We start from the raw sequence: 24,535 nt of genomic DNA on the forward strand, positions 1-24,535 counted from the left end.
GGTATCTGTCCATCAACGTATAAAGCCCGCCCTGCCAATTTGATTGGTCCGGTTTGATCCTACCGATGAAACTCTCTCCCAATTAACCCAGAGCCAGACCAAATCTCCCTGACAAAAATGTTTGTGGGCGGGGTTTGGGCTGGTATCCAGGCTAGGGGTTTTCAGCAGCAATCAAGAAATTAAACGATTGACTTGAATGTCCAAATGAATAAGAAAACCAGACTTTTCTGTGACTATTCTGTGTGCAATACACAGGGAGATGTTTTGAGTATCTTATTGATTTCCAGTCTGAGAGTTCCATTTGCTTTAATAATGTTGTAGTCTAAGTTCATACGGGTAACAGTTTCCTTGAACATGTGGTGTTAGGCCCCCTAGTGGACAATGATGGTAAAAGGCAGTGGTAAATGATGCCCAATTAATTACAAAATGAAGACAATGTTCAGTCCATAATTAAGATGCTCATTGGCCCAGCACATGTAGGGGGTATTCCCAGATATTTTGTTCATTAAATGTTGCTTCTTTTGGTCTGTGAAGGAATACATCAGTACACATTTTTTTATAAATAAAAATGAATGGTCTTTTCTACAAACATTTTGATAGATAGAGAGTTTTCATTTAGGTCATATCAATGCAGATTTTCAAACATTTCTAAGGGGATTGACAAACTTACCTGACTGACACCACTCTACCTGACAACCAACCTAAAGAAGGAGGGTGGCCAATTTTACCATCTTGTGTGTTTGCGTGCGTGTGTGTGTGTGTGTGAGTGAGAGAGAGAGAGAGAGAGGCATTGAGGCAATGACTCATCTTGGCATTTTTTCCCCCTATTGTGTCTATAATTGGCCTACTCAGGGAGACGGATTAGGAACAGACTTTGATTCATGCAGACTTTAACTTATTATTTGTAAAAAAAAAAAAAAAAAAAATGGTTTTGTTTGATAACAGGCTGTAGCGGCAAAAAATGTCACCAGTGCTATTTATTTAGTAATTTAACAACTTGTCTCTGTGTAACACAGCAGGTGGCGCCTTGATGTCACAGCTGCGATTTCATTCATCCCGATGTCTTCACTCACAGCTACATGTAGCAAGCTGTTGCAAGCACAAGGGCAGAACAGCTGTTATAGTGTTGCCCGACAAATAACTCTGAGAAGTAAAATACCTTTATTTCATTCCAAGCTTTATTGTTCGACTAGTTTCATGAGGAGGCATTTTACTCGAAGTGTATAATGGAAAATGACCAACAGCCACCGACTCAGTACGGCTCATTGGACCGAACAAAACTAGACGAGGAGGCGTGCAGTAAAGGTAAACACTCTTTTATTTAAATGGTTGCTTAAAGTCCCCTATGCATTTTACAAGTGTTCACATACTGAACATCACTAGCCTATGCCTGTCAGAACTAGCGTACTTTTGATAATATTTTAACAGGGACTTATCTAATGAATAAGTTAATTACAAGATGACAGCTTGTCAGAACAACTACCTTTTTTCAGTCAGGTTATTCACATCAAAATGCCGGTATTCCAATACATAGATGTGAAGTAGCCTACTAAGAGAGACACGTTGAGCTGACGAGTGGAACTTGGGTTATATTCCATGATGCTCTCGTGCGCCCTTTACTTTTAGAATGTCATACAACTGACAACTAAAAACTAAAACAAAGACAGGTTTCAGCATTTGTATTCCATGTCCAAATAGCGACCTTACAAAGATTTCGAGCCAACCCCAAAATATTCAATTCAGAGAACTGACTGCATTGCTATAGAGATCCATATATTTACTATAGATAGATATTTCTCAGTAAGACCTTGGGTGCGTCTTAATAGTCTTAAATGTAAGAGAGCTGTCTTCCAACCTTGGTGTCTCATGTTGAAATCGAAGGTAAATTGAGCTTTACGGCTGGCAGATGCCTCTCTTATAAATTTGTGTACCTTATCACAAGTATATTGATGTTATTTTGATATGTAAGGAGACTGAGCAATGTGTGGTCCTGCAGGTGTCTGCATCTGTGCACAGTTTAACACTTTCTCAGTATTACACTCAACCTGCATTATGTGTTTTGGCAGTGCAGTGCAGTGGCTGCTTCATATATTTGTTAATGTTATTATCATCACTATAATGTTTGAATAGAACTTTTCACAGTGACTACAGTAAATTGTTCAAATTCAACAGTTTCAGTCTTATTCTTCCTAAAGAGTCTATATGAACAGTCTTTACTGAAGATATTTACATAAATAAGGACTCAACATCACTTTGTTGTTACACAAATGCGTCAGAGACCATGGACCATGTTCTCAGACTCTTTGAGAGTGTCGATGCTGTTGCAGGTGTACTCACAGTTTGAGATGGGCAGCGGATTATTCTAGAAATGGAGATGCCCAGCAGAGAAAGACTATGAAATATTGTGGTCTGCAGATCAGTTTCATGGAGTTGGTTCCTTCAGTTTGTGCCTGTGGTTGTCAAATGTTGCAATAGCAAGAGAGAAGAGACCACTTCTGCTGGCAGCAGCTCACCTCCCCATGGATATATGGATATGTAGGGAACACAAAGTCCCCTGTCTGTCATATACTCAAACATACAGACGCATGCACACACACACACACACACACACACAAACACACACACACACACACATGGTAACCCCCCCCCCCACACACACACACACACACACACTCATACTCATGTATTCACACGCACACGCACACGCACACACACACGCACACGCACACGCACACACATACACGTACACACACACACACATACTCATGCATTCACACACATACACAAACACACACACACACACACACACACACACACACACATACTCACATTAACTCATGTTGTGGATGTGCAGGTTATTAGAGGCTCTTTCTCTTTATGTATGTATCAAATGCATGTTAGAGTCTTCCCCTTCACAAACACACAAACACACACACACCCACCCACACACTCCTTGTGTGTTCAGTGTGTTCAAGGCTTGTTTCTAACCCCTGCGGAGGACGTGCTGCTCCGTCTCCTGCATTGTGACTCATCTACTGACTGTGCTCCAGCACCCCAGTGGTGTGGGAACGCCAGAGCCTCTGTGGAGAAGGCATTATGGTTGAGAGGCTGCCGTCAGCAAGCCTGTGGCTGTGTGCAGTTAGCAGGATGCCTCAATGCAAGAAGGCACTCAGTTCAGTGCTACACTAATAATTTAAATGTTATTTTGGTAAAAAACAATACAATTATATATATATATCCTGAACAGGTACAGGAGAGGGACTGTCCTCTGTCTTAGTAGCACATCTTATGCTGATTGCCAAAACCAAGCCTTTTGTTTGGCATTGAAGCGTAGCCTAAATCTGACAAGCAATACAAATGTGTAAGATTTGCTCAGTACATTATTTGTCTGTTCATGATGCGGGAAGGTGGAAAACAGCGGGTGATCCATCACAGAGGATTCTCTGGTAAGCAGCTGTGGCATTTGGGAGTCAAAGTGCCAGGAGTCATTTGGATGAGCAAGGTGTGTGAGGAAACAGAGGGGCAATAAGGTTTGCCTCCATCTACTCCAGAGCCTCCTGCTGTTCAACAGCTCCTCCCCACCTTGACTCCTTTGGTTGGATCAAAACAAAAGGAAAATGTTGCCGCTTGGTATTTGTCCATGTGCATAAGTGATTTTGGAAGACTTGTTATTATTCTGTTTGTCCCTGATGATTTTCCCCGATGTTTGTTTTGAAATCATCCATTTTTTTTGTCTTCCCACCGACAAGGTCAGGCAATTACAGTAAGAACCGATCCCTGTGCACTGAGATGAGTCATGCTATAGCCTACACTGCAGTGAGCAAGGCGAGAGAGAGAGAATGAGAGAGAGAGAGAGTGAGCGAGGGGGGAGAGAAAGAGAGAGAGGGAGAGAGAGACAGATCAAGGAGTGTTTGTTGTGAAGACAGGGGTGGTTTAGTGTATCTTTAGCTGAAATGAGTGGAGCTGAAATGAGGTTTGGCTGAGGTTGAAGGCCAGAGAGGGTTTTGGGAGCTAGTTAATACTATGCCGTGCCAAGGGGAGATCACTAGTGCAGCCTGACATATGGATCTGGGTGGACCTGTGGGATATAAGGGGTGCAAGAACCAGAGAAAAACAATGTCTAGATCAAACATAAGTGTGTTTTTTACACTTATTATTAGATGTCAGTATCATACAGTGATACATAATACTACTGGTTTTGTTTACTGTTAGTACACTAGCAACATATGATTCCATTAGTCTATTTATTCCTATTAATTTCAATCGTGCAAGAAATAATATTAAGATTTGTTTTATTTGTAGCTAATACATTTTTTATGGACCCCCTGACCCTACCCACTGACCTCCACCCAGGGTGACCAGGTGCAAACAGACCAAATGTGGTACGTAGATAGGTTGTGTGTGACAATGTGGGACATGTTACCAATGCTGAGAGGTGACCCATAACTTTGCTAATTGAAAAAGAAACATTTGTATTCTGCCTTTTGGCTCGTAAACACCTATACTTTGTCCTCTAAACAATTCTCTCCCCAGCCACTGGATGAAAGCCAGGGTTTTAGAAAAGCCTACTTATTGCATTTGTATGAGCCAGGCTGGCTGCTTTTGACGTAGCGCTATGCCACTACTGCATAAGCGGCTCATGCACTGGCCGGATAAAGAATGTATCCATGTGTTCTTTTTACAATCATACACCATATGACGCACTTCAGCGCTAATCTGGACACCCAGTCACCCTTCCCTAACTCTGGTCAGGTGAATCTTTTGTTTTTAAAAGTAAATAATTAATACGAATAGAATTATATATTATTTCTAATAATTAAAAATGTTTTCACAACGACACCTTACAGAAAAATGTAAGGAATTTTGGAAGGCAAGTAACTGTCATCTTCATATTGGGATAAACTAACTTTGTTTTTATTTCTATTGGTTTTGAGAGAACAAGGCCAGCATAGTTCACATGACACTAATAGGCTTAATCCATAGTTTGTTAAAGGCAGGGTTGGGAAGGTTACTTTTGAAATGTAATAGATTACAGATCAGAAGTTACCTTGTAATAATGTAATAAGCTATGAAGCTATTTTATGTAATTCATCAAAGGAATGTAATTTATTACATTTGAATACTTTATATTACTTTTTGATTGGCAGAGGAGAGGCGGTGCAAATTCTAATACGAGAACCAGTCAAATGCAACACTCAAAATTTGAGTGCATAGGCTACTGCGAAATGCAAAGCAACAGATTGAATATTATATTCTATATGAGTTTTAAAGCTTTTTTCTGAAATAATATGTTTAATTTAACTTAAACCCATTTATCTGCAGGGACAAATTAAACAGTTGCCATACCTACTTCAGTCAATGTAACAGATTCTGACTCACCACTGTCTTGTTTTTCTTCTTTCGCTCCTATCTCCTGTGCTTCCGTCTCTAAGTGTACGCCAGGTAGTGACATTTCAAGGTGTTGCTGTGCAGTAGCTTAATTAAACAAGGTAGTGGTATGGGCTGTCTATATATGTCATTAGTCTTCTGCATAAAATCTTGGCTACGCTAGTGTCATAAATCATGTCTTGGACCAACAATAAATATTCAGATAAAATGTATTCATTCTGGAAAAAAATACTGACAGATGCCCTGCCCTTCGTTTTTTTTTCAAAAGTAATTGGAAATACGCCAAAAGGAAACAAAAGAAGATTAATGCACATAATGACTAAATCACAGTTTACGTCAAATACTAGTGCATGATTCCTTGTTTATGTTCCATTTGATAAGACATATATCAACACAACAGTATGCATAAATCAACCATTTTGGAGTTATGTTTTTATATGCAACTAGTTTCACATAATTTTTAAATTCGTGTATTGATGGTTATGTGTGCAAGGTTTTTACTTGCCTTTCAGGTAGTTGGTGCGCTTGTTTTAGACCAAAACATACTCTATAGATTGCGAATTCAATGAAGAACAACTTTTAGAACAGGGTAAGATTGGTGTTTTCACATTAAACAGACCCTTATGAAGGGAGTTATCTCCAGTGTCGTTAACATAATTCAGATTCAACATCCCAAGGATGACTTAATGCACCTTACAAGAAAGGTAACCAGATGTATTTTAAAAGGCAGCTCTTGCATGAGAGTGCACAGACTATTTTCTTAGTGGCGGTGCATTGCTAAAGAATAAAGAACCAGTAGCAGTTTACTGTACTATGCAGTTTGGAAATTCAAAGCACAAAATGTGAGCTTGGAAATTCTGACCCAAGAAAACTGTCTCTGACCTTGCTCTGACCTCTGACCTTTAGCTCTGGTTCTGGGGTGGGTGCTCCATTGCCACAGAGCGGATGCTGCGCCTGCCTGTCGTTGACTAAATGACGGCTTAATCTGGGAGTTCCGCTCTGCTGGCTCATTACCTTGATGTCACATTCAGACTCGGTGGACACGGAGAAACAGACCCAGTGGAGGAAGCTGTCACTTACGGCCAGTATCCGTGATGAGAGATGGGGGGGTGGGGGGCGGTAGTTAGAGGTTTGGCATGGCTGTCATGGCTCAGTGCCGAACTCACTGGCTGGGTTGTATCAGGTACCCCAGAGACTGTGAGACGGCCAGCTACTTGTGGTTTTTAATTAGGGTAAAAAAACATGAGCAAACTTAATCCTGTGCCATGAAGCAGAACACAAAAGGCAAGAACATGCCCAATGATGAACTGAAGACAGATACTAGTGAAGTACTAACCCAAGCTTGCCCTTTGGGGTCTGGGTGTGTCTCCCAGGGGCTGAGAGCATCGTCTCCATGGCCGACACCTCTGTCACAGTGGACGACATTGAGGGGGAACTGTTCAAGATCGACAGGATTCGGGACGTCCTGGTGCGGCGAGAGTCTGAGCTGAGATACATGTGAGTGCATCTTCCCTCTCACTCTCTCATTCACAGTTGAGCCACGCTGTGCTCCCATCTCTCATGTCCCATCCTAGCCTCTGTGGCTTTTGAGGTGTGTCATTACGTGATGATTTATTTGGTGTAGAAATAACTGTTTTCACACAGCCAATACGGTCAATAGTTCAGTACCTGTACAGTGATGCGCATCAAGGGAGAGAAAGAGGTTTCACTCAAAAGCTAAACCCATGTCTCACTCTAGTCAGCCATTGTAACATTTCAGTTCTTATACAGTATCCACTAAGTCCAATTAAAAGCAACTAATACAAAATGAATATAAGATTCATTCGATCATTAAATAGTGGTAATCATTATTAAGTGATCCATTCATCCACCAGTCATTCATTCACCAGTAAAGGTAATATTGGTTTTCTCCTGTTGCTATAATATACCATGTGGCCCTCGCAGCACAGTATCTTACATGGCTTTGTGGAAATCGTACTTACGTGTGTGTGTGTGTGTGTGTGTGTGAGATGATTTATGTTGCACATGAGATCTGCTAGTCCTGGTAGAGTCACACCTATTGCATGTTTCATAAGGAGAGGTTTTGTCCAGAATTATTATAATTCATTTAACACTCTCTGTCTTTTTCTATTTGTTCATCTATTAAATGAGTAAAATGGGTGGGAGGAGTGGTGTTTGCAGGCTACAGTGGCCTTGTTATTTATTCCCACTTTTAGCTTTTTGCTGTTTAAAATGTGTCCTCTGCCGCCTTACTTGAATAGCCTAATGATCTCCCTCTCGTTCTCTGCATTTCACGGTTAGCTCATCAAGTTGGAAAGCCTGAAAGATGCAGTAAGAAATGCTTCTAGAAACACAATAATGAGGTAGTTCTGAAGGACAATTACTCCCGTGTCTTCTGTATTTCTTGCTGCGTGTGTTGACAGTTTAAAAGGCCAGACGCACATAAAGGGCTGATACTGAGCAACAGGAAATGTAAAAATGTACAGCAATATGTCATCAGTGGCATTTTCATTTCTTGACAATAAAAAAATGGTGTAACTTGACGCGTATTACTCTACAGTGAATTGATTCACACATAGGCGAGATAACACGTAAGCCTACAATATATTCTTCTGCTTCTCGGCTCTCAACAGAAACAGAAAAGAAGATATCTCAATGAACTACCTGACAAAACACATCAGATCATACTGTGGTTATTCTGTAATCATCTGATTTCTAATTAGCCATAGTTTCTATTGGAATTCTATCTAAATGACTAGAGAAACTCTGTGCCAAAGGTCTAACATGCACTGTGGCTCAGCAGATGGCCATGCCACAACTCAGGTGATTAAGCAGGTAATTTGTTCCTGTTTGCCAGTTTCGTCAAACATGATTTCTTGAGTCTCCATTGCCAAAATTACTTTGCCAAAAACTCTATGGGCCCTATCTTGCCGATCAGAAACGCAAGTAGGACGGCGCCAAGCGCAAGTAGCTGTGTGGGCGGCTCTATGGCGCAGTTGCTATTTTAACGGCGGAAAAAACACACTTGCGTCCAGCGCAAGTGTCAAAAGGGTTGGTCCAAAGGAGGTTACTCAGCCATAGGTGTGGTTTGGGCGTAATATGCAATAAACCAATCCGAGCGTCATTTCACATTCCCTTTAAGAGCGAGAAACGCATAGTCCATAGCGGCTTGTTATTTTGATGGCGGAATTACCTGGTGGAAGACCGGAGAAATTCACAGCCGAGGAGACCGACGTGAGATTTACACCAATTTTTTGGCAAGCCATATATAATTATAAGGAAAATAAAGTATTTACCACTTGAGGAAATCATTGTGATATCCATATCCAAGATATTTTAAAAATAAGCATACATGTAGCCTACACATTGACCCAAATGATTCAGGTTAATTGAAGCTGCGTGACATTTGATTTATTGTATGGCTTTGTAAAAAGCCGGGAGATAGATATATATGGGGATGCGAGAAACCCTCCAAAAGTAAGCAAAGTCAAGCAAGCATGTCAAGATATTGCCGTGGTTGTTTCTGCAACGGGGCACCCGAAAACGTTGCCGAAAACGCTATAATGACGTCCGGAGACGTGGGACATCCAAGCTGGAAGGTAACACACGTTCTCGTGCCTTCACGGGAGGTGGAACTGCCTCGAGCAAGGATCTGACGGCAGCAGAGGACATCGCCACGTCTACCCTCACGCCTGAGAGCCTGCAGGGATTTGGGGGCATGGAAATCGGCACCCAAGCCAGTGCACCAGCTGACCAAACCCAAGGTACATAAATAAAGTCCACATACACAGAGATGAGTTTACAAGATTTATAATAATACTGGCATTAAATAAATGCAACAAAGCCATACAATAAATCAAATGTCACGCAGCTTCAATTAACCTGAATCATTTGGGTCAATTATGTACGCTAGATGTATGCCTAGTTTTTAAATGTCTTGGATACGGATATCACAATGATTTCCTCATGTGGTAAATACTTTATTTTCCTTGTAATTATATATGGCTTGCCAAACAATTGGTGTAAATCTCTCGTGAAGACGACGGAAGTAAAGTGTAGCCTACAGGTCCTATACTGTGCGAGCAAGCACATGCGCCCTTAAAATAGCGTTCTGAATACGCGTTACAGACTTTAGACATTGCGCCTCACATTAGACCAGCTTTTTTTTGGTCAATGGCGCACGGCGCACGGCGTTGTTTTGAAACTGCCACTTGCGCCAGAGAAACGCCTTCTCTGTTCCGCCCCCGCCCATGTCGACGCAAGTTAATTTCGAAGCGCGCCTCTGGAGGGAAAATCGCGCTGTGCGCCGGGTGCAAGATAGGAATGATACATGCGTCGGTGACAATGTCAATTGCGCTGGGTGCAAGATAGGGCCCTATAAGTGTAACTCTCAGTAACTGGCAGATTTCATATAGTTCCATGTCGATTTTGTGCTGCATCATTTGATGCCACTTTTTTTTATTTTATTCAATTGCACATAAAACAGCTGTTGTCGGTGACCATCATAACTGTAGAGCTGGCTTCTTTTAGCAATGTTCTGATTCGTGTGGTAAAGTTTCCAAAACAAAATATTTATTTTCACTGTTGCACAAAACATACAATACAAAAAAGGTTGGTTCGTAATTTCTGCAATATCTTGTTTTTTTATGGAGCTTTATTCCTATCTTTATTCGTAAGCGTGTTCTTTCAGTTTGCAACCATGAAACCCTGCCCTCGCACTCAAAAACCCAGTCTTTGCACGCAAAATGTGCTCTGCTTACGCTCAAACTGTGTGCTCGCACTCAAAAACCTAGTCTTTGCCATTGGAACACAAAGTGGCTAGCTAGCTGGCTGCTAATAAGTTTCATATAACATTACATTGATTTTTGTTTACTTTTCATATGAGCAGATTTTGGGGCGAATGACCCATTCCAATCATAGAGATCTCAGTCACTACGTGCAGTTTGAGTTTTTAATTATGTATTTTAATGATGACTTTATTGGCAGCACAAAATAGGCGGTTATACCCTCGGCTACAACACGTACTGTGTTGGGTGCTTCCAAAACCACGAGCGCTCAAAAGCTATCCCTATTTGACCACGCCCCCCAGACAACTTTTCGCGTACCGATTAAACGCAAGACAAATCTACCGTGGGCATCCAGTGTCAGTCCTGAACTAAAGCGAACGCACCATCAACCAGGCGAGCGAGCATTTCATTGGTCAACACTACATCTGGCATTCTATTGGTTGCCAACGAAAAAATCCGCAAGCAGGAAAAATCTGCAAGGAGACTTCTCGCAAGCACGCGGAAAATATGAGTGTGAGCAGGAAATGTGTGCGCGCAACGGTGTATCTGAGTGCGAGCACACAGTTTGAACGTAAGCACAGCACATTTTGCTCGCAAAGACTAGGTTTTTGAGTGCGAGCACACAGTTTGAGCGTAAGCAGAGCACATTTTGCGTGCAAAGACTGGGTTTTTGAGTGCGAGGGCAGGGTTTCATGCTTGCAAACTGAAAGAACACGCTTACGAATAAAGATAGGAATAAAGCTCCATAGTTTTTATCCTATCTTCCTATCCTTTTACCATTACTTTTACCACTACGGTCAAAAAAGGTGTAGCTCCTGTTTTCATTTTTTTTTTCACTAATCCCACTGTACAGGATAAAGAGTCAAAGGTTAGCAAGCACATAACTCTGGTGGAGATCAGTCTTTACCACTGTCTCATAGGTGAAGTACAGCCATATGCCATATGCTACACATCGGCTTCAAGTAGTAAACACAACTTGGTGACGGGTCTTAAGATAACATTTGTGCTGGTTCTCAGTTGAACTTGACAAACTCTTCCTTTGTTGTCTTCAATGGTCTCAATGACTCGTCCCATAATCCAGGAACATCTGGGTGACAAATCGTCGATCACATGCACAATGTCATCAATGGCAACATTACGCCTTGGCTGCAGCCACTTCTGTCTCTACTGCAGTTCTGGTAAATACTCCTTTATCCAGCGCTTCCAAAACAGCTCTGCCAGGTACTGGACCTGGCGCCATCTACGCCTGGAGTAGGCATCCGTCTCATTAAAAATGCCTGGTGGTATCAAAGGTTTGGCCTTCAACAAAAGCAGATGATTCGGAGTTAAAGGTTCCAAAACACTTGGATCACTTGACACTCTTGTGAGAGGCCGACTATTGATAATTGCCTCAACTTCACACATAAGCGTTTGCAAGGCTTCTTCATCCAAAGTCTGTTGCTTCACAACTGAATTCAGGATCTTTCGCACAGACCTTATCTGGCGCTCCCATACCCCGCAATGGTGTGATGCCGTTGGGGGATTAAAGATCCACTTGATGTTCCTTTTAACCATTTCAGCTTGAATCAATACCTTGTCCAGTTCTTGTACTGCCTGCCGTAGTTCCCTCTCTGCTCCGACGAAGTTCGTGCCGTTGTCAGACCTGATCACACTGACTTGACCCCGTCTAGCAACAAATCTTCGTGTGGCATGAATACAAGAATCCGTATCCAATGAACTTGCCACCTTAATATGGACAGCTCTCACAGCAAGGCAAGTAAAAAGCGCGCCATATCTCTTAACATTGACACGGCCTCTCTTGATGTAAAATGGCCCAAATTAGTTGACACCGACATTAGTGAATGGCGGCTCGTCAGGTAGAACTCTCTCTTTTGGAAGATCTGCCATAATCTGATTCATTGCAGCACCATGTTGACGTCTACACTTAACACACTGTGCCAGAATCTTCCTGATGGCTGCATGAGGCTTTGGTAGCCAGAATTTCTGTCGCAACTTCGACAGCATGTAGTTCCGACCATTATGGCCTATTTCCTCATGAACTGATCTTAGAATAAGTGGTGTAATATGCATCTCTTTTGACAGGATAGCCGGATGCTTGGATTCCTCTGGCATGGCTGCTCTGTTCAGCCTGCCACCCACTCTAACAATGTTGTCCTGCAAGACGGGTGACAACCTATAGAGGGGGCTGCTCTTTGAAACCAATTTCCCTTGTTCTAACATGCAGGGAATTTCATTTGAGAATGCATTTCTTTGGCTGATGCGCACAATCTCCAACTCTGCCTCCAAAATGTCATCCAATGACAGAGGACTGGTACACAGAGAAGCTTTAAGTCCCACCATCTTTCGTTCGAGCTCCATCTTTCCAGGATCTAGCTTCTCCTCCTTCAAAGCTGACACAAACTCTTTTCTCCGTTGACTTAGAAGTTTGAGTGTGTTCTTTCTTCAGCTTGATAATCCAAGAGACTTCTCTCCTCAGACGATGCCAGCTTGAGTAATGATGGATGAGTTTGAATGCTGCATCCTCTGCACTCTCACTGACCACGGTGAATACTGCAGCTTCCTTAATTTCAAGACCCTGAATTGGAGGTTGGTTGTGACTGTCCGTCTCGGTATTGTGACCGCCTTCAGTGGTGCAATTCTGGCCTTTCCCGTAATGAAACTACAATGGACTTGATGCTGCTCACTTGTCAAGAGCAAATAGGTGCAAGTGCCGTAACCTTTTTCACTGGCGTCAGCGAAATGGTGGAGTCTGGCTGAAGTAGGTCTTCCAAAATCATCGTCCTTGACACACCGTTTCACCTCTAACTCTGACAACTGGGGCAAGTCTGTCATCCAGCGTTCCCACTGCATTGCCAAGGACTCAGGCATATCATCATCCCATCCTTGCTTCCTTGCGCACAACTCTTGCAGGATACCCTTCACAGGGAGGAGTACTGGAGAGAGAATGCCTAGTGGGTCGTAGACGGAGCTGACCATAGACAGCAACCCTCGTCTTGTCAGAACTTTCCTTTGAATGGTGACCCTGAACTTCAGAACATCTGACTCAACACACCATTGTACGCCTAATGCTCTTTCAAGAGGGAGCACGTCTTTGTCCAAATCTCAATCCTTGACCCCCGTAGCCCTCTCATCTTCAGGCACTGATGCAAGTACTGCACGGCTACTAGAGATCCATTTGGTCACTTTAAATCCTCCTGAAGCGCAGAGGGTCCTTATCTCCTGTATGAGCGCAATTGCCTGGTCTTCAGACTCAACTGATTTTAGATAGTCGTCCACATAAAAGTTCCGCATCACTGTCCTACAGGCATCTGAACTGAATTGCTCTTGGTGGCTTTCTGCACATTTCCTGACACTGCAAGAAAAGCAAGATTATCGGGCCCGTATACGCTGTGATACAGCCGCGAATGATCACCATTCCTGGCTGATCGCGGACATTCCCCCGAAATATCCGTCTGCCGCATACGAACGGAATTTCCCGGAAAGGAACCTGCGAGGGAAGGGGGGCCGATGTGTTTAGCATTCTCACCTCCCGCTGACAGAGGTGTGAAATGCTCTTATTAGCATATTGACTGTCAGCAGTCTAGCCACACACACCCTGCTGCAGCCATTGGTTGAAAATGACAAGGAATTGAATTAAAACGTCTTGTGATGAGACGGGATGAGATTCTGTCTATAGGTCAGCTTTCAACTGACAAAACGTATCCCCTCCCATTTACAGCTATTGCCCCATAAAAACTAAATTAAAATGTACACGATAATAATTTAATTAATATTCTGTCTTTAGGGTTTTGCTCCGGGGTTATCACATTTCTTGATTCACCTTCCGTTTTCAGAGTTCTGTCTTTAGGGTTTTGATTTCGGGGACATCACGATACTTGCTTTGCCTTCCATTTTCAGAGTTCGAGGGTTGCAATGTACTTTCGAGGCTGTTCCACTCATATTTCGGAGCTTCTTCTCTGTAATGTTCTTGAGATTCACTTCTGGCATGTAATTATACAGAGTCGGGCTTACTCTGATATTGAGATAGTCATTTCGCAACTTGGGACATGTTTGCCACTCGTATATATCTAACCTGTGTCTTTTCAGGTAGATTTTGAAATCTTACGCGAGCTTCGCGAGATCCGAACCTGCGCTCTTTAGGTTAGTGGTACTGTGTACCTAATGGTGCTGTTTCTAACCGCTTAGCCACCTTTGCTGGTAAGGTATTAGCTCGTCGGTGCGACCAAGTACCTGGTTTGTCATTCCTCCCTCCTCTGGGGGTATTTCTCTTCTGTTACTGGAGCGTGCGAATTGGGAATTGTTTAGTGGACTTATGTGACGTTTTAATTATGTTCAGGTAAAGGCGCCCGAGGCAACATTAGAAACATTAGACTCGAATAATAAACGTTAAATTTCTAGTCTTTTTTACACGTAGTAAGCTTCAATAACACCATACCATTACATATCGACATTCACAGTGGTGTAGTGGTCCCTGGAGAAGTGGGTATACTCTTTATATATTCATACAGCACAGGATAAACACCCTGTTTTAAGAAGTGAGTATACCCAATGCTGACTGAAAAATAAGTGGGTATACTCCGTATACCTGCGTATACACTGGACTACACCACTGGACATTCAAGGAGCAAAGATGACGTCGTTGTGTGGTGAGAACTGATTAAAAAAATCGCCTGCCTTCTGTTTTCCACGGTAGATCGCATGTTATGCTAGAAATGGCTTAGCATGGGTGGGATGGGGAAAGATAACACCTTTCCATCCAGACGCAAATTTAGCTGAGTTGTTTTCAATCCAGGTCAATTCAATTAACATAATAAAACCTAGGCCTGGCCAAGGGGAAGGGGTGGGGGTGGGGGGGCTTTCACACCAATGTGGGCTTCTACGGCAATACACAGGGTCGAAGACTGTCGTAAATCCCACATTTCATGCAGTGTGAGTCCATAGTTGGCACAACTTGGGGATGAGGTTGCCCCAAATAAGTGCACAACCATCCTGTGTTCTTCCAACTCCAGCCTGTGGATCCCCTGTGGCCACCACAGAAATCTTAAAAGGTTGGCATCTCTGTCAGGAACCCTAACCTGATGAAACATACCTTCTATGTCAGACATGAAGGCTATTGGGTCCTGTCTGAACCTTAACAGCACACCGACCAATGAGTTGGTTAGGTCTGGTCCTTGAAGAAGCTATGAGTTCAGAGAGATTCCCTTGAATTTGGCAGCACAATCGAAGACTACTCTGATCTTGTGCTTGGTAGGGTGGTAGACCCTGTGGTGCGGGATATACCAGATCCTGCCTTCGTCTTCATTATTGTGGACCTCGTCTTTGGGAATTTTCTCTGCAAAACCCTTCTCCAGCATCTCGTTCATAAACTTGACATAATCCTTGTAGAACTCCTTGTTCCTTGTGAATTTCCTACGCAAATTCTCTGCCCTCTGCACAGCTATCTTGCGGTTGTTTGGCAATGTCACATCTGGGTTCTTCAGAGGGAGTCCAATCCTAAAGTGTCCATCAACCAGGTGCACTGACTTAGACACAGAATCCATGAATTGTCTGTCTTCTACAGACATTTCCACTTTCTCTGCCTGCTGATCTTCAGGAAAGTCATACTTCATCTGTTGCTGAATGAGATCTTCAAGACATGCCACAGAGATTCTGTTTGCTGAAACCTGTGGCCACCTATTATTCTCCTTTGCAGTGTCTACCTTCAGAGGACCATTAACAACCCACCCAAGGACTGTTTTAATAGCGTAAGGCCCATTGCCTTCACTATAAATCACCTTCCATGGCTCCAAGGTTCTTGGTACGTTTGTTCCTATTAACACACCTATACTAGCCTCAATCTCTTGGACACGGATTTCCTTCAGGTAAGGCCATCTATCCAAATCCTTCTGTCTTGGAATACTTTCCTTCTTGACAGGGATTACCTTCTGTGAGAACACCTGGGGAAGTGCCATGTAGGAGTTATCATCCAAACCCAAAGCATAAGCCCTTGGATTTCAACAGCTCCAACTTGTCTTTGTGTGATTTCTGCTCAAAGGCTTTACAAGTACCCAGACTATGGTCTCTCTGGCAGAAATGACATTTTTCACTTGTTGGACTCAATACTTCCTTAGTTTTGCTTGTAGCCTCCTTTGAGTCAGCCATGGGCGCTGCACTTGTCACAAAGGTGCTTTTCTTTCCCTTGGTCCTATTTGGTTTGTCAATTTTTATTATTCCTTTATCTTTTAAAATCACAGGCTCCTGGATGTTTCCAAATAACGGGTCAGAAGCTATTCTTGCCTGTCTGTCCACAAAGTAAACCAAATCCTTGAACCTGGCCCTTCTTCCTGTCTTCTCTTGGATCTCACATACACTACTCCATCTTTCTCTCAATCTGAAAGGTAGCTTTGTCATAATGGCACGCATTGGTTGGGCTATCCATTTCTTCTTTAAATTCCATTCCTTCAACAGTGTTAAGGCAACTGGTAAGAAATACCGCTAACGCAGTTAAAGATTCCCCATCATTGCTGGTTATGGTGGGCCACTTCAATGCCTTTTCCACATAGGCCATGGCAATAGTGTATTCGTTGCCAAAGTGTTTGTGCAAAAGTCTTTTTGCCTCACGGTAGCCTGCATCAGGTGGAATGTGCTGACAACTACGAACAAGGCTTTTAGGTTGGCCACTAGTGTACTGCTCAAGGAAATATAAGCAATCTTTACAACTAGTGGTCCGATCCTCTATCCCATGCTCAAAAGCTTTGGTGAATTTCCACCGATGGCAAAGACGACAATCGCTGTTGAATCACCAGCATCTCCGTGATGTAATTCTGATGCTGCATGACACTAAGCAAGCCTCCAATGTTCATGTCACCTTGCTGTCTTCCATCAGCCTGTCCACTGACTGTGAGCAAGCGTTTACGCTGTGGCACAGTTCGATGTACATCTTGTCTTACATGTCTATTTCCAGCTAAATGTTTTCTTGGTTGAACAAAGCCTTGTGCTCTTGGCCGTGCATGTCTATCCACATTATCCACCTCACCATTAACTAATGCTTCCTCTGCATATGTATTCATTAGGTCCTGTACAACTCTCTGCTTTGAATCCACTTCAGACTCATGCAAACCAAGAACATGGATTTTCGCTTTGATTTGTTGCTGCAATAGCAGTTTGCAACTCAAGTTCCTCCCTCTTTGCCTTTAATTGTGCCACTTCTATATCAATGTCTTGTTTCTTTTTCAATGAGCTGGCCTGTGCCATCAAAGCTGCTCTCTCTGCCTCAAACTTTAATCTTGCAGATGAGGCTGTAGAAGACACCACAGATGCTGCCCTGCTGCGTGTAACATTTACAGACTTCTGTGCCGATCTAACCATAGAAACACGGTCCGCAGGACTTACTTCATCATCATACTGCCTCGCCTCTTGAGCTTGCGCTTGATCATTTTGAAACCAATCACCAACCTCTTCTACAAAACACTTGAGGTCTGTAGCCTTAGGCTCATACCAGGTTAACTGATCATGAATCATGTCCTGAGCAGTCATAAGTGATTTTACTTGATCATTCAAGCTGCAAAACTCCATATAATCTTGTGTGAACTCTGAAGATAATTTCTGGGACACGACACCTGCATTTCCATGATCCTCCATTAAGTTATCCATCTCTTTCATTGAGTGACAAAGACGATTGTACTTAGCCTTCCTAGATCCTACTATCAGGCCAAGCCTATACTCAATAGATTCAGGAGTTGGTTTTTGTGTCCTTTTAGGGCGAACATCAACTTCTTGTTTTTCCATTTTATTTCCTTATAATGTTCTTCTTAACACAGAGTTAAATCCACTGATATTCCACACTTCTAATATGGCTAGCTCCAGTAGCTTGTTAATACAGCAAATCCCGCATGCCAGTGGTTGATATATGCTAAGCACATGAGTCATCCTATATGATCATCTTCCAATGGTTTAATTCAATTCCAACTCACTTCTAACTTATTCTTTGACCAATATCAAATTCTTGTGAAATACTTGCATGTAGATGGCTGAATTCCTTTTCCTTGGGTCATCTGTCATCCTTCATCCTTTCCATCATCCATTCGAAACCTCTTTTTTGACTAAATGTAGAGCTGGCTTTTTTTAGCAATGTTCTGACTCGTGTGGTAAAGTTTCCCAAACAAAATATTTATTTTCACTGTTGCACAAAACAAACAATACAAAAAAGGTTGGTTCGTAATTCCTGCAATATCTTGTTTTTATCCTATCTTCCTATCCTTTTACCACTACTTTTACCACTACGGTCAAAAAAGGTGTAGCTCCAATCTTACAGACATGCTTACAACCTAGTCTTGTTCATGTACCCCAACTTAAGGCTGGTTGCAAACATTTCCCCTGATACTGCCCCCTAGAGGCTTGAAGTTACTTTACCATTTTTATTAAACTGGCACTTACAATAACGTTTACCATTTCTCTCAGTTTAAAACCACACTTACAGATACACCAGTAGCAAACAAGGGAAGGGCAATCTGACTGAAACCTTTAACAGGTTAGGCTTCTTCATTTTCTTCTCTATCCACAGGTACAAATGAGTAAGCCTGGGCTTCTCAATAAACATCCAAATGACCCCAGGACCTCTGGTCGGTGAAGTGTACAATAGGTGTTAGCCTATAACAGCATAATCTGTGTACAGATTGAGAACACGTGTGTGTGCGTGTGTGTGTGCGTGTGTGTGTGCGTGTGTGTGTGTGTGTGTGTGTGTGTGTGTGCCTTTGTGTGTTCCTGTGTGTGCCGTTGTGTGTGTGTGTGTGTGTGTGTGTGTGTGCACGCGTGTGTGTGTGTGTGGGTGCCTTTGTGTGTTCCTGTGTGTGCAGTTGTGTGTGCCTGTGTGTGTGCCGTTGTGTGTGCCTGTGTGTGTGTGTGTGCCTGAGAAAAAAGTGAGTGAGGTGGGATGAAAGAGGAAGCAACATGAAAGGGAGACCTGGAGGACAAAACTAGGTCTAGAATACACTTTGACTACTTTGTCCACACCACCTGAAATATGTCTATTCATTACTATCTCAAAACAACCCTTTTGAACCATGTTTCATGTTGTTTTAAGTTATGTTCACACCTTTCCATCCATAGCTGAAGTAAACAGGTTTAACATTTAATTGCTTTATATTAAATGGTATTTTCAGCTCCGACAAAAATAGGGTCAGAAAGAGCACACAGATGTAGGCTTCTGCAAGGTGTTACCTGGTTGGTTCCAAGGTATGACTCGTAGCCATCTGTGGTAATCCTCCAGGCGGATTTGCTCGTTTATCTCTGCAAAATAGAAAGTTATTATTATTATATCAATCAAAGTTATTACCCTCTGTGAGCTGTGTGGACAAAGAAAATGAAACGTAGTGTTGACTTTCATTGCATTGCTTGCAACTGTTTCATAGAAAAAACATAGATGTGTCTAACATAAGAAGTTGAAAACTGAGGGCTCTAGGTGAAGTTTTTGTTGTCTAAAAATGTAAATATAATATTAATATTCACAGGTATTTCATGCATGTTGGATTTGTGAGAAGAGATCTTTTGGAGTTAAGATGAGACTAACGATGCTGCAAATATGCTGAACAAGATGAATTGCATATGGAAGCAGAATGAGTCATAGTCACAAAGTTTTCTCAACAGCATGCCTGACCCATGTTTGCCCATGTTAAAGCCACTATGCTTTCAGCGCCTGAGAATCATGTATCTGGATTTGTTTGAAGGATCCGATGTGAAAAATCATTCTTCCTTCACCTTGACCACCACACCCCTTTCTTTACATTCCCAATCATCTGTATCAGTCATCATGGAGGCTTTTTATATCTGATGTCAACTGAGCGCTTGCTGATTTCCTTACACAGCTTCCATTCCCTGTTTAAAGAGTAGCTCTGTAGGGAAATCAGCCTTAAATGAATATGTAGCCTATACACGAGTACGTACTCCTCTTTCAACAAAAGTAGCGTTGCTGATATCCTTGGATATAATCACACTAAGCTAAGGAATATTATTCATCATTGTCTTAGTACTTACCTATTCTGATTCTGATTCTGATTCTGAGTACTTTTTTCACATAGTTTTGTCTCTGCAAAGTTGCCCGGTATTGTGATATCAAACACTATAAAGGTATGTCGTAATACAACAGTGGGAAAGGTGACAAGAACTGAACCAGATTAATTCAGATAGTTTGGGACGACAAAAGAGAAGACATCACCTCTCAGTAAATAACAAGTTTGCTTCTCTCTCAGGATGGATGACATTCAGCTCTGTAAAGAGATCACCAGACTCAAGAAGGAGCTGCAGAAATTAATCCCAATCCCTGGTATGCATCTGAACATCTTTTCCACACTAAAATATATTTGCTTCATCATTTGAGAGGTGACAGCTCAGTTTCAGTTTTTGTTTAGGGATTGCTTGGTCTTTTGTTTCAGCATAATAAACCAACAATGTATAAATAATATATATAAATAATAAAACAAAGCACAGAGGTATAGATTATATTCCTTTGGTATCATCCTCTGTAACATGTACTAAATGAGGGTGAGGTGAGTCCTCTAGTCTATGGTCTCCTGTTAAACAGACAAGGACAAAACTAATGATGACCGGCAGAAAGAAGAGGAGCTGCTGCAGCAGATTCACAAGCTGGTGGAGACGCGAGACTTCTTGGTTGATGATGTGGAGTTTGAGCGACTGAGGTACCTCCAAACCCTTTTAGGCACCCACCTCCTCTGCTATCTTCCCATCCTACTCTCTCACTATTGACCGTGACTGCCCCCCCCCCCCCCCCACCACCAATTTTCTCTAAATTACAGTCTCACATTAATTGTATGGAGTAAGAAAATCGATTCATTCACTGGCGGGGTAGAAATTGGAAGGGTTTCTCACAGCTCTAGACTTGGCAGACTTCAGGCTCCAAAGACATTGGAAATTTGAGATCTTTGAGGTGCATCCGAGTGTGCATTTAGCGGGAGTGGCTGGGTGTGACATAGACTCACCCACTTAAAAAAGCAGACCCCCAGCCTTAGATAATGACAGTCTGTGTGCTCATGGAATTGTTGGCAGTGTGGTGGATTACTTTTACACTGTTGGGAGTGCATCGACTAAAAGATGCTTTAATCATTTAATCTTTCTCACATATCTTCTTCTCACCCTTCTCACACAAACATCTTAACACCAAATGGATGGTGTGTAAAAAGGAGTAAATGAGTTTTCAAAACACCAGCAATGGATCGCATTTTCAACACCTTTCCAGTTCAAAGTTTAGGACACTGTCACAATGAACTCCCCTATATTCTGTATTTTATAGATATAGAAATACACGCACACACACACACACACACACACACACACACACACACACACACACACACACACACACACACAGATGCACAGTATGGATTCACCTATCCCCCACATCACACAGATGTCATGGGAATATGCCAGTGAGAGTGGCTTAGCAGACAGCTTTCAGTGGTAGGTGACAGAAAAAGGTGTTTTGTGAAGTGCTCAATAATTCAAACACTAGCTGGGGCACAGAATGTGGGCAGTAGGAGCCCTGTTGTGTTCTCTGTGCAAAGTAGGCAAAGCCTTTAGGCCTAGTCACGGTTGAATTTAATTTTAATCTACTCTTATTATATCAGCTCAGAAGGCTCCAGGACTTTCCAAAGGTTGTTTGTGTCTGTCATGGTAACTTCATAGCACAGCGATGTTGACATATTTTTACACACACACACACACACACACACACACACACACACACACACACACACACACACACACACACACACACAGATGCACAATATGGATTTGTCCATCCTCCACATCACACAGCTGTCATGGGAATGTGCCAGTGAGAGTGGCTTGGCTGACAGCTTGTGGCAGGTGACAGAAAGAGGCGTTTTGTAAAGTACTCAATAATTCAAACACCTCCTGAAAATTAGGACGTAGGCCAGAAAGTAAAGTGCGTTTACCAAGAGAAACATGCATGGGCAACTGAAATATAATAGTTGCCTCGAAAAGTTTCACCTTCCTTATTTTTTTTATATGTTTTCTATGATGATGATGTGCTGTATGCTGACATTGTACCAGAAGGCTGACATCTGCTGTATAACTCTCTCTCTATGTCTTAATTAATACAAATGAATACATTTTTACATATTTATTTACTTGTGTCTCTAAGTCGGGGCTACCTGCATGCACATTCTGTCTAACTGATGCAGCTGCACTCTTCTTCTGAAATGCAAATGTGATCAACGCCCAAATGCAGGGTTGCATTATGGCACCTCATGTAAGCAGACCTCTGATTCTGTGCCCACAGGGAGAGGGAGGAAGACAAAGAAATGGCTGACTTCTTGAAGGCTAAATTCCCCCTGAGCTACAGGAAGAGCAGTAAGAACACATTAGCATTGTTTCCATGGAGCCTAACAGTGAACTCCAGAGACCTCAGTGCTTTCTCTACTCTACGAAACACTATTTCATACGTGAACACATACGATTTCCATCAATCTCAGTTTTGATTGTTCACAACCTTTGACAGAGATCTGTTATTCAGTATGAATGTATCGTCACGAGTGCGATGATAAATGTATATGCTTTCTCTTCTGCTTTCTCTCTCCTCTCCAGAGGCTCTCAAAGAGCAAAGACTGACCCCCAGTGCTCTGCCTCAGCAGTCCTCCTCGCCGTTCTTCACAAAAACAGGACTGACGCTCTTTAAAGAGTGCTGTGGGTTCACCTGCTCTATCATGTAGAGCAAGAGAGAGGCAGAGAGCAAGAGGGAGTGTGTGTGTGTGTGTGTGTGTGTGTGTGTGTGTGTGTGTGTGTGTGTGTGTGTGTGTGTGTGTGTGTGTGAGGTTGTGAGTGTGTCTGTCGTGTGTGCCTGTGTGTGTGTGTTTGTCAAAGCTAATATGAGTGATATTTATTTTTTACCTCTAACATCATTATTCAACACAGATATTAGGGTTATTCTGAGGTAATGTGTCAACATTCTCGGATGCTCAGTAGTTGCTGGACAGCTGTGTGGCCATCACATGAATGCAAAGCTCATTATGCAAAGGCACAGTGGGTTGACTAGCAGCAAGCAGACAACCACACACAATGCGTGATCTGTCTGGCTGTCTGTGTAGCAAGTTGCTGAGAACAATAGTTATATTATTTAAAGTGGTCCTGCAGGATTCAGTCACTTTCAGTTCTCAAGTTCTCAAGGGAAATCTAAAAGCAGTGTTCTGAAACTTGAGTGTTCACTTTAGCTGATGCCAACACAGCCACAGGTCTCCAAGAGTAATTAAGTGGTCACGTCTTATTAATGTTGAAGAGCTTTCCCCTTTCACAAAAAGTTTCTTTTCACATGAATGCCTATAATGTGATGTAATTATTACCTTGTAACTGGCGTATGACAGACAAAGAAGTTCAGCACAGAATTAAACTATATTATGACAATTTATTGGAAAAGACAGTGAAGAACTAAGACCACACGAAAGGTGTCAAAGCTTCCCCTGAACTACTTGTTATCACTCTGTATTCTGTTTGCCAAATCATGCCAAACCATACCACAAGGAGAGGATATGGAAAACGCCATGAAAAACGACATGTCACAAAGACTGCTGTTTGACCTGTGCATGTTGAATCACATGTCACTTCCCAGCTATGCTTTTGATGTAGTACCAGTGCTGTCCACTTAACAAAAGACTAATTTTAGCTAATGTATTTTTTCATCATTGTTATTTATTTTATTTATTTCAACTTAAATGGCTATTTCAACTCTTTGTTAAATGTAGGAGAACTCCATGCAAAGATGTTACATGGTTGTGTGTGTAATGTAATTCTTTTCAGAGAATTCCCATACACAACTGCAGTGTGGGGAGAACTACGTATAGCCTACAGTGTGATACTGGTGTCTGTATATGACTTGCATCATTGCACTTGGTCTGAGCTACAGTTTGTGTAGCGTGTTCTCAAGTAGCGCTCATGCACTCTGTTAATCCAGGTGGTTTTGTGAAGTGATGTTTTCGCATGTTTTTGGTTACAGCTGGTCATTTCAATTAAATAAATCAATTTAAAGTTTTTTTCACAATACATGACGTCTTAATGTTTTGTGATGTCTGTGTTCCTGGGGCACGTTGTGGTTTTCATCTTATAGCAAACTGGCCCGCCCTAGCCTGATCTTGAAACACATTCATACTAAATATTTGACAATGGTCAATCATATGAATGACATATAATAAAATGCTTCACATTTATGATGCTACATTCTAATCCTCATCATCAAATACATACACACACATGCACCGTATGGATTCATGAAATAGTGTTGCTTGTGTTAGTCAGTTTTATGCTTTCCAAAGTTTTACACCATCTCGAAATGTGATGGTGGGACATACGCATGG

General features: G+C 42.2%; 1 protein-coding gene across 1 annotated transcript; it reads left to right on the forward strand.

Annotated features, from left to right (window-relative positions):
• Positions 1-1,226: 1,226 nt before the first annotated feature.
• Positions 1,227-22,900, forward strand: LOC308379393 (bMERB domain-containing protein 1; the record flags this gene model as incomplete). Its single annotated transcript, XM_080856515.1, has 6 exons — positions 1,227-1,305; positions 6,762-6,885; positions 20,402-20,475; positions 20,734-20,848; positions 22,471-22,541; positions 22,776-22,900. 6 exons carry the CDS (start codon positions 1,227-1,229, stop codon positions 22,898-22,900), a joined length of 588 nt encoding a protein of 195 aa, XP_080712641.1.
• Between the last annotated feature and the right edge of the window lie 1,635 nt (positions 22,901-24,535).

Source organism: Sprattus sprattus (assembly GCF_963457725.1).
Source record: "Sprattus sprattus genome assembly, chromosome: 18".
In the NCBI taxonomy this organism is placed as follows: Eukaryota; Metazoa; Chordata; class Actinopteri; order Clupeiformes; family Clupeidae; genus Sprattus; species Sprattus sprattus.